Source organism: Abrus precatorius, unplaced genomic scaffold (assembly GCF_003935025.1).
Source record: "Abrus precatorius isolate BTA unplaced genomic scaffold, Abrus_2018 Scaffold2, whole genome shotgun sequence".
Lineage (NCBI taxonomy): Eukaryota > Viridiplantae > Streptophyta > Magnoliopsida > Fabales > Fabaceae > Abrus > Abrus precatorius.
In genome coordinates this window covers 34,870,124-34,890,213 of record NW_020874362.1, presented here as the reverse complement: position 1 = coordinate 34,890,213, position 20,090 = coordinate 34,870,124, and the positions used below count along the sequence as shown (strand labels likewise).

General features: G+C 29.9%; 3 protein-coding genes and 1 non-coding gene across 4 annotated transcripts; 1 reads left to right on the top strand and 3 right to left on the bottom strand.

Annotated features, from left to right (window-relative positions):
- Nucleotides 1-373: 373 nt before the first annotated feature.
- Nucleotides 374-3,306, top strand: LOC113858063. Its single transcript, XM_027490493.1, has 5 exons — nt 374-827; nt 1,343-1,406; nt 1,567-1,731; nt 2,380-2,445; nt 2,624-3,306. The coding sequence occupies exons 1-5, from the start codon at nt 580-582 to the stop codon at nt 2,813-2,815; spliced, it is 735 nt and encodes a 244-aa protein (XP_027346294.1). The 5' UTR covers nt 374-579; the 3' UTR covers nt 2,816-3,306.
- Nucleotides 3,307-3,349: 43 nt separating this feature from the next.
- Nucleotides 3,350-3,423, bottom strand: TRNAT-AGU. The gene has a single exon. It is a non-coding gene; the product is annotated as a tRNA-Thr (tRNA).
- A 594-nt stretch (nt 3,424-4,017) lies between these two features.
- Nucleotides 4,018-5,236, bottom strand: LOC113859911 (putative cyclin-D6-1). Its single transcript, XM_027492572.1, has 6 exons — nt 5,090-5,236; nt 4,899-5,000; nt 4,723-4,827; nt 4,416-4,614; nt 4,208-4,338; nt 4,018-4,119 (listed from the first exon to the last, which is right to left on the bottom strand). Exons 1-6 carry the CDS (start codon nt 5,234-5,236, stop codon nt 4,018-4,020), a joined length of 786 nt encoding a protein of 261 aa, XP_027348373.1.
- A 5,571-nt stretch (nt 5,237-10,807) lies between these two features.
- LOC113858359 lies at nt 10,808-12,634 on the bottom strand. Its single transcript, XM_027490975.1, has 2 exons — nt 12,304-12,634; nt 10,808-12,220 (listed from the first exon to the last, which is right to left on the bottom strand). Exons 1-2 carry the CDS (start codon nt 12,542-12,544, stop codon nt 11,163-11,165), a joined length of 1,299 nt encoding a protein of 432 aa, XP_027346776.1. The 5' UTR covers nt 12,545-12,634; the 3' UTR covers nt 10,808-11,162.
- Nucleotides 12,635-20,090: the final 7,456 nt, after the last annotated feature.

Here is a 20,090-nt window from a genome sequence, read left to right as displayed (position 1 = left end):
CGAAGAGACAAAGGCAATGGCGTGAAGTAGCTATTATTTTCGCTAGTTAGGTTTGGATTTGGCTACTTATAATTGATCTTGTTTATTGTTAGCAAAGTCTCTGACTGCTAAAGCAAAAATTAAAGAAACCAAAATAACTAGTTAAATATTAACATACCCACTTAAAATAAACGTAATCAATTTCTAAATTATAGTTGGGGATAAGATAAGAATAAGATCAATTACAAGATTGGGAGTAACACACCGTTAATTTCGTATTTAGTGGACAAATTTCACAGCTAATTCTACAAGCCACGTGGCAACAGCTGCACCCTTTATAATGCGACTCATTTTGGGTCCCACAACAATAATTTCCCGCCAACTTAAAAGATTCATGAATGTGTCTACGCACAGCCAGCAACAAAGGAATCGTCGTTATCTTATCTTGTTCTTTTAATATTGTCACTGTTTTTTTTTTTTTTTAAATGTTTTTGTATTCCTTTTGTTGAAAACCCATAAAGCAAAGCTCGGAAAGGTGCCTTCAAAATAGAACTTTGATTTGGTTGTAACGAATAAGAGAGGGAAATTTGATTTGATGTGATGGGGGATTTGGAGAAGGAAGAGAGGGTGGAGGAAGAGAAGGAGAGGTTGCTGGAGGGTGTTGCTGTTTTGGACTTTGAAAAGCTTTGTTCCACTGTGGCTTTGCAAGCTTCGCATGGGAAATGGGGGAAGCTTGGAGTTGGGGAGGAAGATGGGGAGAGTGGAGAATTTGGTGGTGTGTTGAGGATGTGGGAGGGTGAAGTCCTTGATTGCTTTGATGATCGTCGTATCGCTCTTGAATCTGCATGGTAAGGAATTATTCATATGTTTTCGTCTTGGCGTGCTGCTTTTTCTTCTCTTCATGGTTCATTTTTATGCCTTTTGGGATGAGCTTATCTAATTTTAAAGAAACGGGGGAGGGAATTTTTTTTTATCTTCTCCTTTAATTGCTTTGCTTTTAATTTGGGTTTCTCCTAGTTATTTTATAGGAACATTTTAGCAATTATTTATTTATTTTTATAGATAAAATTTCATTAATTACTTATGATAGAATCATTTATCTTTTCTCATAATTTATACAAACTTTTTAATTGTTGGATTAAAAGAACTCATAGACAGTTTATAAAAATAACTTATTTTGATAAATTTTTTAATACAGTTAATTAAAATAAGTCTTTTTCTTTAGTGTATGTCAATGAAGTTAAATTTATTATATAAGCCATTATTTAAATGCATAATTAACCGTTAATACGTAGACAAGTTGTAATGGGTCTGATATTCATGTATATCATGGTGAAAATAATGGCTCATTTGGGTGTTGCAGCTGTCCTTGTTACCGATTTGGGAAGAACATGAAGAGAGCTGGTTTTGGTTCTTGTTACAAGCAGGTAGACAAACTTAATGTTGTTTGGAAAGTTAAAGGGAGTTTGTGTTGATAATTTGGGGGAAAAATGATTTTACTTTAGGATTGGCAATTTTCTATATAGTACTTCCAATTTTTGGTACTGGGGCTCACTGAAATTTGAACTTTCTGGTCTTATTTTGCAGGCAGCAGTTTATTTTCTTCTTGCTATTGGTGCCTTTCTTAACTTCGTTGCCTTTGCTGGGACGAGACGTCACTGCTTTCTATACCTGGCAGTTGCCTTCATTGTTTCTATTGGAGCATATGTGGGATTCTTCAGGACACGTATAAGACACAAATTCAACATCAAGGTGGGTACTTTATGTAATTGTTTGTAGAAATTACTTTGTTGTGCAGTGATTGGTTTTGACTTTTGACAGGTCTAGTCGTATTGATGTTCTGCATCATGGGTTTTGTCTTTTGTTTGTTTTATAAATAATTCTATTGGATATTGTCGCATAATAGTTACTCTGAATATCTGTAATGAAATTACTACTAGTGGAGCATACTCCAAATATCCATTGAAGTAGATTGTGTGTTTTATGATCTTTTTGTTTATGTATAACAGGCTGGTGACATACTTGCAAATGAATTAAATATAATATGATTTCTCACATTCCGCGTTGAGACTTGAGAGGCTGGATATGACATGACACCATAAAATGTATTTTATTTCGATGAAGAACCTGCCAATATACTAGTTAAACCATTCTGCTGTTGCCTCTTAACATTTTTAGAATGATTTGTTTGGATTTAGCAAATTTGATATGCATTTTTGCATCCATGTACATTATTGGGGTGAACATGGTTGAGATTGATACTTTTTGTCATATAACTTCCAGCTCTATGAATTGAAATGCACGATTATATATTTCTGTTATTTATTTATTTATTTATTTGCTTTCATTGTGTGATATAATTTGACCAACTAATACGCTATCTATTGGTAACATTTTCAGGGTGGTGATAGTTCCTTGGACGACTGTTTTTACCATTTTGCCTGTCCTTGTTGTACATTATGTCAGGTCATTTTCCAAATTTCCTTCCCTTCTCAATTTGGTTATCTTCAATTATTTTATTGTCATATATGATGAAAAACTGAGGATTATGAGATATCTAATTGTGCCCATAACTGAAATAGGGCATGCTATAATTGGCGTCAATCATAATATTGAATATTTGTATCTTTGTAACATGATGCAGGAGTCTAGAACGCTGGAGATGAACAATGTTCAAGATGGCACTTGGCATGGTCGTGGTGACAAAATATGCATAGGTGGCACTGGTGAAAAACGTAAAGCATTCTTTGAGTTACGTCCACCTCCTCTGGTCTCCATCAAGTCTTCTGATCAAAGTTGCATAGAAACCAAAACAAATATCAGCAACCCATCTTAAATTCAGTAGCAAGCAAACAAGAGAAATACTAACAACACACTCTTTTAATACATTTTTTTATTTTTGGCAAAAATTTATTAAAAATATATAAAAATACAAATCCCACTTTTAAAACAATATTTCTTACTCATCTTGTCATAACTTTTAATAAATGTTAACTAATAATAAATAATGTGTTAATAAGAGTGTGTTTCTAGCATTGCTCTTAATTTGCTCATGTACATAATAGTTTTATTAGTTTTACGATGGTACAATGCCATCTTCATGCGGTACATATGTTCAATAGATGAGTATTTATGAAGTTGCTTGAAAGGCTCTGTTCTCACTGAATTTGGAGACTGACAACACTCTTCATGTTAAGTTTGTTGGGTTCAGTTATGCGTTTCTTGCTTCCAATCCAAAATGTTGTACATCTCAGTTTATCAATAACTATGATGATTTGTGACTTTTGCAGTATTTATTAATACGAACTTTCTATGAGTAAATTCAGCAGATAAAGTAGAATAAAAAAAAATCTGATTAGATTGTATTCTGTGCTTTCATTGAGAGTCGAACTCAAGACCTCCCGCTTACTAAACGGGTGCTCTAACCAACTGAGCTATGAAAGCTTGATGTATTGAGTAAATTAATAATATTTAATCAATCTTTCTAAAGTTTAATCCATACAACTTACTGTATCAAATGCAAAAGGTAGCGCGTAATTTACACCGTACGCTAATATTGCCCAGAGACAGGGGATGATTGCACAGGACGCTTACTCTTGAGTCTTGTTTCAACCGTGACACTATCTTTGAACGCATAGAAAAGAATGGAATATACAGTAAACGGTCATAAATTTCATTGAATTGCTCAATGTTTAGAATAAGATAGAATAAGTGGAACCAAATGACATACATTACTCCCCTTTTATCTAATTATGTTAAACAGTATCTTCACAACATTAGTTAAAAAAAATTTTGAAGTGTCTTTACAATATGAATAAGGAATTGAAAATATCACACATAGTCCTTATGTGTGAGAACCTTATAATTTTCAATCAACTTACATGCAAAATCTCTATCCAAATGGGTTTTTTTCTATAATTTCGTGCTTTCGTTTATCCACCACACTCACTGAATTTCAAATATTTGTGGTGAATGACGCTTAGGATAGCCCAGGTTGGATCTCAATTCCACTGGAATTTGTTTCAGCAATAGGGGCCATCAAATTCTCTGCTTCTGTGCTCTAAGGCTCGTGTCTATTACTGAAGCATTTGCTTGTATCTTCAACTCTTGGATGAAATTGAAGCACTTGGATAATATCTCCTAACGAAACACAATCAATATAGTAAAAATGCAAACAAATAATCAAACAATGCACGTGAATTTGAAAACATGGTTGAATATAACTTACCTCATCTAGATACTCACAAGCTAGAACTGATGCTCTGAGAGTAGAATATTGCAGTGGAAATAACTCATGAGATGCAGAGATAAGTGCTGATGCTGCAATAATTGAAGGTTTATACTCTGAAAATTTAATATCTATATAGCCAAAAGGGAAAGTGAGTCAATGTTTGTGCTAATTATAAGTGAAATTCATGATGGGGTGTTAGAAATACCACTGTGAGTATTAAGGATTATCTCTGAAGCTCGAATTTTGAGTGCTTGTTTCACTGATGGGTCATTGAGTTTTGACACAGAAATGAAGAAATGCAAGAATGGAAATGGTGTAATGGACCTCATACGCCATTCCAGAGCTCCAAGAATAAGAAGCTCCATTTTCTGAATGCTTCGAGCATCAAATATGTAACCTTCTTTCTGTTTTGTTCATCACATATACATATCACTTGTTTAAGTTGCTATGTATGGTATTGTTCAGTTTTTCTTTCTATCAATGATTGTAATCACATGGAGTTGAAGATATACCTGAAAATCAGAAAGTGAGAAGGGTGTGTTCTTCATCTTTGAAGCAAGAGAAAGACAAGCGATGACAATGACCCTAAGGAACCATGAATTTTCCTGCTGCAACCTCTATTTGATTGTCAAGAAAATTTAGGAAGAAACAGACATGTAAATCTTGAAATCACTTTATATTTGCTTACCGGTATTTCTTGCCTTGACATGAAGCGATCCAAGTAATTTATGGCAAGGTAAGATACAAATGGGTCCAAATTGCAGGAAAAATGGACCTGAATAACACTAACCTTTTAACATTGTGCAGCAAATTAAATGTGACAACAAAGAAAACTAAACATGCTATCTTAAATTTCACCTTTATTATGAAGGAAATGACCTCACAACGAAATGAAACGTGAAAATCTGCTGAGCTTAAGTGGTTTGGTGATGGCATGTAATCAGATTCTGAGGCAAAGAGTTCTGATATACTACAAGTTTGATTTTCTTTGAAGCATGATATGGGATCTTCAAGATCAAACTCCATTTTCCTTTTCTATAGCTAGATATTGTGTTTTACTGTTTCTGTGATGCTGTTGAGAAATTCAAAGAAAGATTATAGAATGAGAAATATATTAAGACAAAAGTGCCAAAGATAAGAGTAATTGCAATAATGGAAAAGAAAGAGAAGCTTGACTTTCTATGCTGATAAAGTGAGAGCTGAGTTATTCACACTTCTTATGAATTCTTTGTTCCTCTGTGTCTGTCTTAGTAACTGACATAGAAGTCATCAAAAGCATGAGTGAGAGACACGAGAAGAGGTTCTAGAGAATTCAACAAGTTTTGGATAAATTATATTTATTAGTATCACATTTTCTACCCTATTACATAGTAAAGAAAATTATTACCAGTTTAAAAAATTGAGAAAAGTTGACATGGAAAAATGACTGTAATGTAGTGTTACTGTTACGTACCAACGTAAATAAATTCACTCACATGAAGTGTGTGTATAATCCCAGGTCCCACTCCAACCAAAATCATGGTGTTCGTTAATTTGACTATTCCTTAAATATTCCACGTAAAATTATACCATGTAATTGCATAATCATGTAACGCACTTTGGTCTATGAGGGTATCATTTTGTATTGTAACAGTTCACTATGTTCTGTTTAGTGAATCTTGTTTAAACCATCTATTCATATAACCGTAATTTTCTAACTCGGATGCGAATCACAGCAGTGTTACCCCTCGATTATTTGTGTTATAGTAGTAGCTATAAGGTAGCAATATTCAAAGAGTATTTGAGAAACTCAAACAAAACAAGTTTAATTTATCACACCCCAAAGAGTAAATGCTCCTTTATCTGCATGGTAGATAAAGTTGGGTTATACTTTGTATCCTTTGCCTTGGCCAAGAAAAGTGCTGCTAAAAATTGAAAGCGTGGTGCTGAATCCATCACTAAATATAGGCTAAAGCCTCTAGTAGCAGCTGACAGAACATCTTTTCCCATTGGGACCTTGTTTCAGTCTGTGATGCAAACAAGAGAATAATTTTCTACTTTTATTTGATGGACAATTCAGCGTATTATTGGCAGAATCTCTTTTTAATGCCATAATCTTCTAAATATGTCCTAATGGCTAATGCATAGCCACTTTTGGTTTCGGCTTTTGATCCTATGCACCCCTTTTGCTTGGGAAATAAAGGAAAAAGCAGGGAACATCTATTCTTCTCAATGATAGCTGTGAATTCTTTACGTTATTCCCTTTGACCTATGTCAGCTATCTGAACCCCCAATCAGAAGAATAAGGAATGTTCTTTTTCTATGACATCCTAAAGAATAATTTTGACAAGTTTTGATACTCTTCACCGTTATTGTTAAGACTCACTCAAATGATTTTTTTCAGCTGAGTTACCCTACTGTGAAAATAATTTAACAATGTTGCCTACTAAATCATGTAATGCTTATTTGGCAATGGTGTTAAAAACATTTGTTGCAGAGTTGTTCACATGATGATGATCATCATCATCAAGAAGTGAAACGTGTCAGAAACGTCCCACTTGAATGTACTCCCATCAAATTGGAATTTTTCTTTAACGTTTAGGCTTTGGATGGGTCATGAGGGTCATATATTGTCTATACCAACAATAGTTACAATTACATGTGACTGGTATGTGACAATGATCCAATTTAGTACTGCTAAGAGTTAAAAAGTTTATGGGCCTTCTACGCGAATAGAAACAAATTGATGATCAGGTCTTAAGGATATAAAGTGGTTTTGTACAGAACAAACAATAAAGAGCTATGCATTTCACATTTTGGTAATGCCATTCAAAGAAATTTCATAATTAAATTAAACAGGGTAATGACATGGTGAAATTTTTGGCACAGAAATCTCCATCATTGAGATTTCTTCCAGGTTGTCTAATTTTTCTCTTTGAAAAGGTATTTTTGTACAAATTTTAACTACTAGAATAGCCCGCATCTATATTTAAAATTTATGCATCACATTCTTTCTTCTTCCCAAGGACAGTTTAGGGGCAAGCTTCGAAACCATTATTATCAAATGAGTATAATTTATCTGTTCATTGATTGAAACCCAAATTGTGGAATGGCCCAATATTTGAGTCCCAATTTAAGTTTTTCCAAAGCATGTTTTCCGTGCCAACTTCTCCTTGAGACAAGGGTGAAGGGATATGCAATTGCAAACCACCATAGTCAATCTCCCATTGAGTTAATTAGTTAATTCAACTCTGTCATTCTAACTCTTTACTTGAGTGTCCTACACCTTTTACAGGTACCCTTGAGAAGCATGCAACTATTTAGTGGTCCAAGACTATGTGATCTTGACCACTCATATTTTATTATATGATTATATCTCAAATTTCTTTAAATTATAAAAATTACATGGTTCTGGATGATACAACTTTTTTCTTGAGAAGCGCAATGTTGGCCATTAACTGAAAAATAACATCAAATTGGGGAATGATTGAACAGACAGCAGCAAAACATCATTCCATTTTTATTAGCAAACATATATCCATAATTCACTTTAGAACTATTCTGGTGAATGAAGATCATGATTTGTGTCACTTCGTCAATATTTTATTAGTTGGTTTGTACAAGAATTTGAAATTTTAGTAAACTAAGGTTATGTTTCATTAGATGCAACACTTAAAATTTCAAAGATTTTGAAACCAGGAAACTGAACTAATTGAAGAATTTTAATTGCTATTATTTCAAAATAATAAGATGTTACATTGGAATCTTGTGTTTAATCTTTTTTTTGTTTAGATTTTGCAGTTAATCCCTTTTTTTATATATGTTTAGATTTGTAAGAAATTTTCTATTTATATAAATTTTCAAAATAATAGTAATTATTATCTTTTCAATTGTATTCTTGTCTCTAACATAATTCATACTTGTATGTTAAATTTAAGACCACATTTTCACTCTTCTCATAAAGTCACATGTCTTTTTTATAAAATTTCTTTATCTGTCATAAACTTCCACATTAAGTCAAATTAAAACAATGTTAATTTATTTCTTAATTAGTTATTCAAATAAAAAATTATTTTTTATAACTATTAATATTTAAATTTCTTAAATCGTCATTAAACATTATACAATATTTATAAATTATATTATTACCTTGAATATTTTTAAAGATTTTAAAAGTTTTAAATATTTTTATCTTTATATTTATCATCAGTAAAATACTTTTTAATCAATTGAATTATTTTGTATAAATTTTTCTAATTTAATTTATTGCTTCTTTTTTTTTTTATAAATGTACCCGTATAAAGCATATGACACCGACTAATCTTTAAATGTTTTATACCCACTAAGAATTTGAAGTTTCCTCGATTTTAAATTATCTATCACTTTAAGAGTTTTCACATGTTTAGCAATATTTGTCATTTTCAAATATTGAGAAAGCATGAATTATTTATTAGTATCTTACCTAATTAGTTTATTAACTTATATTATGTTTTAACTCTTTTAATAAAAAAAAATACTTGAGTTAAAAATAACTATTTTATCCTAGTAATTAATGTTATTATTAGTTTGTTTAAAATGTGTATATTACCTCAAGCGATAAATAATTTAAAATAATAAAATATTATAAATTTTAAATTATTTTGTTTATAAATTAAACATTGAAAACAAGTCCCCACCTGAGGATCAAAGTCAGTGCCGTCCGAATTTTGGCACCTCACCATTAGATTCCTCTTCTTTGTTAAAGACTGCTAAAATCCACTTCTGATAAGTGAGACTCAGTGTAAAGAGAACCACAAATGTAGCTTCCATTCTTCAAAGCCATTGTTCATCTCATCAATGTCAGAGAAAACAATCAATTCACCACGTCACACCAACAACAACGTCATTCCATCTGTCAAAACCAAGTTACAATTACATTTTAATGTTTGTCTGACTTACGTAATCTTACATATCACAAGAATATTTTTTCTTTACATTTAACTCAATCTAACTGTTGAACAATCCTAAAATTTAGATTATTACTTTGTCAGTACTCCTTTTCATTTTGATTGAAAGTGAGTCCATGGTCACGCAAGTGAGCCCATATGAACGAAACAAAAACCTCAAGAACTCTGCTAGAAGCCTAGCCCAGATTATTGCTTATAGTGCATATGTTTTTCTAGTTTTCGATAATAACTTGTGATCTTTTGTTAATTGTGTTTCAAGCTATCTTTAACAAAATTTATTTAATCGAGTCTATTTTTTCACCGACCTTATCATTTCAACTTTATGATCTCAATTAAGTATTTTTCATATGCTTTCAGTTTCCGCTTGAAACAAAAAGACCCCAAAAAAGAACACTATTTAACTGAAATGTCCACAATTTTATCTGAAAATAATAAAATGCATGTAGCCTGTGTTTCATTATTCATGACATGTCACGTGTGCATTGTGCTTCTACTGCGTTTGGCTACAGCATTTTAAATTCCTGAGCTTCATCAAAAGCTTTCTTTGATCATTTTTTCTATTTTTTTCAATAGATAATACTTAAGTGCATTATTATATTAATTTTAGTGTTTTTTAATTAAAATTTGAGTTTAATCCCATTACTATAGACTGACCTTTCACGTGTGTTGTACAAAAAAAAAATTATAAATGAAAATTTTATACCTTTAAACATGTGAGTGGTTAATTAGATGTTTCTCTTTACATCATGTTCCATGTCGCAAAATACTGCTCCAGTGGCACTCACAAAAGCAGATCTTCACTGATACAATGACATTATAATAGCAAGTCTCCATATGCATCTCTAGCTATTTACTTTAACTTCTTTCAACACAATCTTAATTTTTCATATTGATAATGAAATAACGTGCTTAGGTTGGATATCGTTCTATAGTCATTATTGAGGAATATCCTCGTAGCCAACAAGTGAAGTATGAAGAAATTTGTAATTTCCATTTTATATAGAATGTGTATAAATAGATATAGTAACACAAATCATCTATGTTTTCTACTTTAATTAAAGCTTTTAAGATTATGACTAACATAATTCATATTCACTCAAAATAACATATGGGCAACTTAATATTCTCGTGCAGAATAAAACGAGGGTTTAACTTGTAAGAGTGTGTGTTTGTGAGTAAAATTTTAGAGGAAAAAAATAACTGTCTCATTCTTAAAACTAAATAATTATATAATATTTATAAAAATATAAAATATTATAATATTACATTTATATTGCAATATTATTGTTTTTTATTTTAAAAATCGTTAACTTAGAGAATGTTTATTCTAAAAAAAAATTTACTCTTCATTCTTTTTCTTTTCAAAATCTCACTTTTAAATATGCTCTAAAACTAAACTCTTGGTGAAATTTTATTTAAAAAAAAAAAACGTAGACATTCCTTATCCAATATTTCTCCTTGTTGTCATAAAATTTGGTTGTTTCTTTAATAACAAAAATACAAAGCTGGTTCCTTTAGATAAGTTGAGATCGGATCAAAAGATTCCCACCATTTTGTTGCTTGTGGAAATAGAATATATGGATAAATGTCCATAATTGAAGAGAGATGATCGACACTGAGACAAAAGGCGAATATTTAAAAATAAAAATAAAAATCTTTTTAAAAGCAATTTAAAAAAAAAAAATCGCATTATCTTCTATTAACTAAATAAACTTATTGTCACACAACAATAAGGGCAGAAAGCCGAAAAATCTGCACATTGTTGATATTGTAAATAAACAGACGAGACAAATACCCCCAAAACAATAAACTATTGTAACATAACGAAAAATCAATTATTAACATTATCCTTTTTAATATACAACCCGAGAAATTAAATTGCTCAAACAATTTTATGAAACATATCACCCTTCGCTTTTTCGTGCATTGAATAAATAAAATAAGAAAATTGAAAGAGCAGGCACGCATATATATAGATTAACCACCCATTTGCATGATCAAAGTAATTCTGCACCCGAAAAACATGCTCAATTATTTAACGAGTTGGTGCCCCGACCCGTCAAATACTCCGCTCCACCTCTCTGTGGTTCATCCCCACCCGTCATTGCCATCACCGGGTGAACCGGTACCGGACCCGAACCGGAGTTTGGCACAGCTTGGTACACCTGCTGTGTCAAACCGTCGTGAACCACTGCAGCAGAGGCACTGTATGGGTGCATTGGGGTCATATGCCTCACCCTTGCACCATATACTTGACCCGAACCCGGAATCATATGATGGTACCCGATTGGAACCTGAGATGGTACCACTGCATGAAATGGTTGTTGAACGTAGGGATAAGGTGCCTGCATAGGAACCGGTTGGACTGGTACAGTTCCCGGCTGAACCGGACCCGGAACATAAAAAACAGGCACCGGCGGAATGGAATGACCCGAATAAGCAGCTTCTGGTGGATAGTGCACTACAGGGTTACTCGCGTACGGGTTGGGTTGAGATTGCCCACCCGTTTCAGGTTCGATTTTATTCTCCTTGGAGTCCATATCGGGAACCGGGGTTTCAGGTTTGGTTTTAACCGGGGGAAGGTTGGGCATAGAGGGCACGCACGGCGCTGATGACGTGGAACAAAACGGGGACGAGACAACCGGGGCAGGGGAACCCGGATCCGAATTGGAAACGTTGTCGTGGAGAACGAATCGGTCCTTGGGTCGCGGTTCGCGCTGGTGGTGATGGTGGTGTGATTCTTCGGAGTTATCTAAACCGAAGAGATAATCGGGTACTTCCGAAACCATGGAAGAGGCTTCGGAACGGCCTCGCTCGAGCCCCGAAACGCCGCCGTTTAAGGCGTCGAGGAACCAGTTCTCGCGATTGGCTGAGCCGTTTAGGAGCGAGCTGATGCTGCTGGCTCGAGAATCTTCGCCTTCTGGGAAGAGGAAGAGCCGAAGCCGAGCCGACCGCGGGTTCTGATTCTGTGCCACGCGGTCGTACTCGTCCATCATGTTCTCCACGTCTTCGTCCGTCGTCACCGAGATCAACGCGTCAAGATCCTCGTTAGGTAGCTGGTACTTCGCCGTTATGTTGCTCATGCCTGCCCTAGATCAAACCTCAAACACTAACTAAATATATTGTAATAAAATAAATAAAAAAGAAAAGAAGAGGCGGTTCTGCTACCTGAGAGTTTAGAGAGCTTTAGAATGAGGGCAGAGAAGGAGACAGAGCGGTGGATGGCGACGATTCGGGTGTCGCCACCGACGTATCGGAGCTGGTTGTCGTGGGGACGAGGGAGGATCTTGCCGCCGAAGCTGCACATGAAGCGGACACGTGGCGGCGCGTCGTGGTAGTGTTCGGAGCGTGGGGAGGAGGCGACGGAGTCGGCGTCTAACTCGGGTGGGTAGAGTGAGTGTGACGTCATTCTCCGCCGAGTCGCGAAGTGGAATGGTTTTGGATTCTGTCAGAGTCAGATAGGCGTTTGTTCGCCGCTGGCATTCCACTGCATGCTCTCTCTACTTATATATAAAGAACCCCCCCACTTGATCTCTATAATTCCCTATGTTCCCATTTTTTATTTCTTTTTAATGGTAATTGCGTAAAATTCATATTTAATTTTCCATTTATCATATCACTGAAAATTTTGTTCATTTCTATATTATTTTTTTCAAACTTATATATACTCTATAAAAAAATATAACTCATCTAATTAACGTAAACGTTCAGACTCGTGTGACCTCTAACTTACAGGTAATTTGTCATTTTTTACAAATGGAAAGTATGAACTTTTTTTTTTACTTTTGATCGCAGTTTTAATTTTATAGTTTAATTTATGTATGCTTTTTATTTCTATATTTTTAATTATTTACATTCAATATTTATAACTTTTAAATTGTTAAAATAAAAAAAATTCACCTCAAAATTTTATTTAATAGTTAACAAAAAAAAATTACAAAAATAAAATATATCATTAATTTAAATAAATTTATAAATAAATACTATTTTATATTTTTATTTTTACTATTTTTATTATATATATATTGTTAATTTATATATATTAATAATATGTCATGCATCTATTATATTTTTATTAATTATTAAATAAAATTTAAAAATAAAAACATTATTTTAAATAATTAAAAAACTATAAAAATTAAATGTAAGTAACTAAATTTTTAAAAAAATAGATAATATAAGGAATAAATATGTGATTATGTATTTTTTAAGGTGATTATTGTTTTTGTATGTATTGAACTAAAATATATTTTTAATAAATGAGCAAATGTTTTTCAAATAAATGTTATCATGGATTTAAAAGGAAAATATCACCTTATGGCCTCATGGTGGAATTTGGATTCAGACTTGCGGGAAGTAGAATTAATTTGTACAATAATGTATTTGTTTTATTTTCAATAGAATATCTACTTATATATTATTTTTATTTTAACTTTTATATCTTTGAAAAATAATTTTGTTTTCGGTATAAATGATTTTGAAAAAAAAAATTATAATATAAATTTAATCATTATAATTAACATACATCATACTTAAAAAAAGTTATATTTTAATATTTATACAAATACTTTATTATATTTGAGTTTATATTTTTTGTATTTTAGTCTCTACTGTTACAATAACATTTAACAATAAAATGTCAAATTATAATAAAATACTTAGATTTAAATTAAAATATTAGTTCTTTTAAATATTAAAACTATTTCGTAAATACATCAAATATAAAAATAAAACATATATTTTAATTAATTGTAATTTTAAAAGAATACAATACACATAATTTGGTTAAAAAAATACATTAATTTTATCTTTATAACATTTTACTAATAAATTTTTTATTTAATTGTATATTTTATCTTTTATCTTGTATTTATAAGAATAAATAAAATATTAATATTAGCATTTTTATTATAATTTTGTAATAGATAATTATATTAATTTATACATAATATATATTTTGTCTTAATTGAGTGTTTAGTCTATAAAAAAAATTACATATTTTAGACTTAAGTATTTAAACTAAGGGTTTGTACAAATTTTATAGCGAACACATACTTAATTAAATTTATATTTTTTTTACATAATATAGTAATTTTTATAATATTTTTTAAGAACACTTTTTTCATATAAATAATAAAATATTTATTATATTTGAATTTTGAAATTACACAATTACTCAAAATTTTAGAGAATAAACTTTATTACATAAATGATTTTATAAAATTTCTATAAACAATTTTTATTATATCAACTCAAAATGTCATTATTTGATTATTTTGTTACTTTCTCTATCAATTAGATGAAAACTAGATATGTTTATATATTTTTAATTGTAATAAAAATATTAATTATATATTAATTATTTTTAATATTTTAGTAATTATAATTATTATTGATGGCAAATTTTTAAATTTTTTAAATAAGTTCACTAATTTTTTCATTTTTATTAAAATATACATTTGATCTTTATAGTTAACAATTATTTTTAAATTAATTCTTACACTTTAAAAAAATTATATTTTTGGTTTTTATATAAATATTTTATTATGTTTTAATTATTATTGATATAATATTATTATAAAAAATAAATAAAACGTAAGTGATAGAGAACAAAGCGTTGATGTAGAAATTAAAAAGTATTATTTTTAAATGTAAAGACTATTTTTTAAATTTTAAATTTTAAATTTAATATTAAAAATTTTAAAATATATATATATAAAACGCTCTAAGATTTATACTACTTTGACATTCAAATAAACATATTTGTTTAAATTTTCCATAAAAGCATTAGTTTTAAAATAATTTAACTCTTTAACATCAATATTTTCAAAATTTGCTAACCTATAATTTAAACTGAATCTAAACTTAATAATTTGTATGAATTTATATGATCTCCATATATCTTCAGATTTGGAAGCATGTGAATAATTATATGAAGAAAGAAATATATAAGATAGATTTCAATAATTATAGAGACAAAGCAAGATTAAGCGCCTATAAATTATAATAATTATTTTCAAATTGAAGGTCTCACAGACAAACTTCACTTTAAAATTATTTTAATGATATTTAATTAGTTGATAGAGAAGAAGGTGAATATGCTAATATATTTTGTGGACACATCTCTTTGAAAGGTTACTTGGCAGAGAAAAGGATGCCAAAGCAACCTAAAATCCTTTTTTGTAAAGTTAAATATAAAATGTCAACGAATAGGAAACTGGGATTTCTGTTTCTGGTCTGTGTGCTAGGAATGAGTGCCTATAAATGGTTCTTCTGATTCATGACGTCATACTTTTTCACTTAAAAAAGTGTTGGCCGGCAAATTAAAGTATTTCCTAATACTTGTAGTTCATAAAATTGAATGATTGGTTCAGGTATAAAAACTATTTTTCAATACTCTTATTGGTTTACCTTTTAAAAACTTTAAATAATTAATTAATTAGGCAAGTATTTTGAATTTTAAAAAATCAATTAATAAAAAATGTTAAAGGGTGTGTTTTAAGTTGTATATATTATTAACAATGTTAAAATAAATTAGTTAGTTGAATAGAGATGACCAATGGGTGGCCCTTAAAAAAAATGGTAGAGCATTATGTAAGATGTGGTGTGCATGAGGCTTAAGCCTATGGGGAGTACTTACGGCTTTTAAATATTGGACCACACACCTACCTACTATTTATGAAACAACGGCAATTTGCAAACGTTCATTGATGGAGACACAATTACACTTTAATGTAAATATTTCCTCTCTTTTGCTGTTCGAATTATTAAGATACACTCATATTAAGGTTCATTAATTATTTGGACTTTCACACTTAAAAACAAGAATATTTCCTAATTGCTGGCTTATAGCAAGTCTTCTATGTTTTGGTCTCAATTCGGTGAAAAACGCTTCCAAACTCACTTTTATTTTGTACTGCCACGGACTGTGATGCTTCAAATCGGAGAGCCTAATCCTTATTTCAATGACACGTGTATTTCTGTGGTCGGTCACTGTCAAACCCTTTTTCACTTTTAATGGCGACACCCCTGCCTAATCTTTTTTCACCCACCCTTCTTATCATGAATGTAAGAAAGAATAATAATAAAATCGAATAGCAAAAAAGAGAATAATAATAAAATCGGTTAAGATATAAAGCCGGTTGTTTATTCAAAAATCCTAATAGAATCAGCGCTTAATTAGATTAATTATGACCTTCAATATAATTAAATCATCCGAAACTCGTAACATTCCAAAACATTTAACAGAGATTAAAATGTTATTAGCGTTGCATGTTACATTTTTTTTTAATGGATAGGACTATATTCTTCTAATTAATATTACCAAATCTTTTTGTGAAAATCTTCAAAACATTTTATGTTAGACAAAATTCAAATTCAGTAATGTAAATTTTTTTAATTAAAATTAGATATTATCTTAAAAATTTTGTGTAAAAATTAAAATGAAATATAATACTACGTTGTTAAAATAATTTTTAATTTAATATATAGTTTTGAGTTTTAATTTTCGTGAATGTGTGAGTATATTAAATATTTATAAGATTTTATTGTTCGTGATTGACTCTATTTGATTCAAATAAGATTATTTTTGGTAAAAAATATTTGTAGTTTAAATAAAAAAATAAATTCTAACTTTAACAAAAAAATAATAATATAATTTATTGTAGTATTACACTTAAAATTTTCTTTCTTAAGTATTCCAATTTTTGCACGGTTACTTTTGCGAACTCTCTTCAGGACATCATCAATCTTCATGATTATCAATAAAACTCCAATCTCCAACATATCATAGCCCAATCTTTGTCTTTTATAGTTTTGAACTAAAGCTTTCTGTCATTGATATCCTTTGAAGATGTATGAAAAAGACTTCCAACATATGTAATATGTGGGGGAGAAATGCAATTTATTGCACAACAAAGTAGATATTATGAATGTATAGTAAAAAACACAATTTTGATAAAATATAAATGTGTTGTAAAACCCAAATGTTTCCTATATAAAATGAATATGTCAAATACAAGCTTAATTTTCATAGCTAGAGTAAGATATTTCTTCACAGCTGAACCAATTCTCATTTATTAACCATTTTTCTTTGAAAAAGAAAAAGAAACCCAACCTTTGGATTTCAGAACCCATGGTCATGATGAATAAAAATAGAAGTTAATATCCACAAAGAAGGAAAAAAAATCAAAGCAACAGAAAACTTCTTGTTTTAAATTTTGAAAAAGACAATTCTTTTCGATACACATAAAAGATAACCTAATTTATAAAATATAAAAAAAAATTAGTTATTCCAAGCAAATTGCACAAGGATCTTCTTTTTTTAATTTCATATTTTTTATAAAAAAAATCACCTATTTAGAAATATCGAATTTAGTTAGTTACTCGGGTCTCTCTTTTTTTTCTTTTGTTCTTCTAATATAATTTACCATACTCAAATACTTTTATCTTTAAAAATGGATGACATATTGTTTATTGAAAATTTTAAAAATATTGATAATTTTAAAATAAATTTTGTATTGCAATAATTTTAATACTTTAATAAAAAAAAGAAAAAGAAAAAGAAAAAGAAGGTGATTTGAATTCCGAAAAGATGACTACACTTTTTGAGCTGTCCGGACCTGCCTTCGTTTGAAAGGAAATCTGATATATAAAGGCATTGTCTACTTTTTTGTTAGTTTAGTAAATATATATTTTAGTCATCAAATTACAAATATCTATCACTTTGATCTTTGATCTTACAAAAAAATTATTTTAATTTTTCTTTTCTTAAAATCATTACTTTTTATCGTCATTTTTAATAAGAAAAACTAAAATAAACGTTATTTAGTAAAATTTTAGAAAGTTAAAAATTAAAAGTAATTAACATTTACAATTTAAATAATACAATAAATATTTACTCAAAAAAAATTTCAATAAAGAAACAGTAACAAAAACAGATTATCTGCTTTAAAGAGTGATGAAGAAAGATATATAGGATAATTTTGAGTGGAAAGTTTCTTATATGGCAACTTGCTTCCACTAAAAGGACGTTTACGGTTACGCCTCCACTGGACGGCGCAAAAACAATTTGAGCAATGGTGACATAGCAGACTAAGCGCTCGTTCTATTTTCTAAAATTGTAAGTATCACTTGTTTTAATCTTTAATTTTATAAAATATTTATTTTAATTATTAATTAAAAAATGAAGTTTCTTCGTCTCCAACATGTTTATTTTCGTCTTTCTTACTATTATTATTATTTTTTGACTGTGTTGATTTTCGTCTTTGACGGAACTAGACATTGCAATCTTTCTGTATTTAAATCTGGCGACACTAAATAATTAGATACCAATACCAATTTTGTTTTTATCTAGCGAATATTAACATCGTAAAAGAGATAAGTCATGCTTATGATTAAAGTTCAGATTTAACTCATAAAAATGTTAAAAAAATTTAAACAATTATGCAATGTGTATATTGTATAATTAAAAGAAATGACATTCTTTTAGTGATTAAACAATGTATAATCACGTGATTATTTTAAAAGTTTTGTAAAAAAAAATTTATCAGGATTAAACTATACAAAAAAAAAAATTTAATTAGGCTATGTTTGGGAGTCAAGTTTAGGAGAGGAAGGAAAAGATTAGAAGGAGATTAATCTTGTTTGGGAGTTGCTTAATTAGGAGGGGAAGATTTTGAGAGTTTTTCTAAACTCTCTAAAACCCTTCAAAAGTTTATTTTTTGAGTTCTCCTATTTTGGAGATTTTTTTTCTCCAACTCTTTCATATTATTTTATAAATAGAATTTTTTAAATTTTTTTAAAATGTTAGTTTTTGAAGTGATAATCTTTTAAAAAAAATTTAAAAAATAAAAATATTAATTTTAAAATTATTTATATAATTATATAATTAAATCTCTTTTCACCCTCCTTTCTCAATATTAAACATCCAAACAAAGGAAGGGTTTAACCTTCTTCTTCCTCCCTTCCCTTCTCCTCCTTCTCTCTTCAAATCCTTCCCTTTTCTCTCCCTCTAAACTTCCAAATAATGCCTTAGTATCTCACAAAGTGACATTTTATATTTTAACTAGGAAGGATATCCAATTTTAATTAGTTTCTACTGGTAGAGAGAGAGATTAAATTAAATTAAATTCTCAAAACATTTTTTAAAACAAGAATAAAAGGTAACAATATTTAATATGTAGCATGAGTGATGTATGCAATATAATTAGTGGTGAATCCAACCACTTTTAGATAATGAAGATAATACAACATTTCTTACTTTACAAGAAAAAAAAATTGAGAACGAAATTTAAATGATGACACAATATTATCAACAATTTTAAGATCTAGTGGAAATATATACCACACCAATTGCTCTTTTGTTGGTCGGTTCCTAAAGACAATTAATTAATCTTATCTGGAGAAAGAGTTTCTCCTATTTCTGTTTGCACAGTTTCTTCATCAAATATTTTTAGTCTGCTTCCTCTTCCTCCCTATTTTTGGGTGTCAACTTCCTTTTCCTTGTCAAGAGTGTGCCTTTTGTTTTTGGTCCAAATAGAGAATATATCTTACAACAAACAATAGTCTAAAACAAAGTCCAGACTTTCTTTAGTTGGCCCAAAAACTAATGTTCGGAGTAGAACTTATGAGCATGTTAGTTGGTCCAAATGAATACAAAATATTACATTATCCCAAGATGACTTGTCGGATAAAGATAGATTCTTATCCTTGGACCCAAAAGAAAAAGTAAAGCTTATCCGAAAAATATATACTGTATTCATTTTATTTTATTTTATTTTTGGTTTCTTAAAGCATTAACATACTTGATAATACTAATTTTTTAGAACATAGTCATGCACTAAAGTAGATATTCTTCCCGATGATGCTTCCAATTTTATTGTCTCTTCCAAATTTGTTCAAAATTGGATCTAAAAAACAATTATTTGAATTAAGGGTGGGAATTCATTTCCTCC

Coding starts and splice junctions, on each gene's coding strand:
- LOC113858359 (XM_027490975.1), bottom strand. CDS start 12,544: ATGACGTCACACTCACTCTACCCACCCGAGTTAGACGCCGACTCCGTC. Junction 12,221..12,303: donor AAAGCTCTCTAAACTCTCAG/GTAGCAGAACCG, acceptor GATCTAGGGCAG/GCATGAGCAACATAACGGCG.
- LOC113858063 (XM_027490493.1), top strand. CDS start 580: ATGGGGGATTTGGAGAAGGAAGAGAGGGTGGAGGAAGAGAAGGAGAGG. Junction 1,407..1,566: donor TTGGTTCTTGTTACAAGCAG/GTAGACAAACTT, acceptor CTTATTTTGCAG/GCAGCAGTTTATTTTCTTCT. Junction 1,732..2,379: donor GACACAAATTCAACATCAAG/GTGGGTACTTTA, acceptor TAACATTTTCAG/GGTGGTGATAGTTCCTTGGA.
- LOC113859911 (XM_027492572.1), bottom strand. CDS start 5,236: ATGGAGTTTGATCTTGAAGATCCCATATCATGCTTCAAAGAAAATCAA. Junction 4,828..4,898: donor TGTCAAGGCAAGAAATACCG/GTAAGCAAATAT, acceptor ACAATCAAATAG/AGGTTGCAGCAGGAAAATTC. Junction 4,120..4,207: donor CTTGTGAGTATCTAGATGAG/GTAAGTTATATT, acceptor GTGTTTCGTTAG/GAGATATTATCCAAGTGCTT.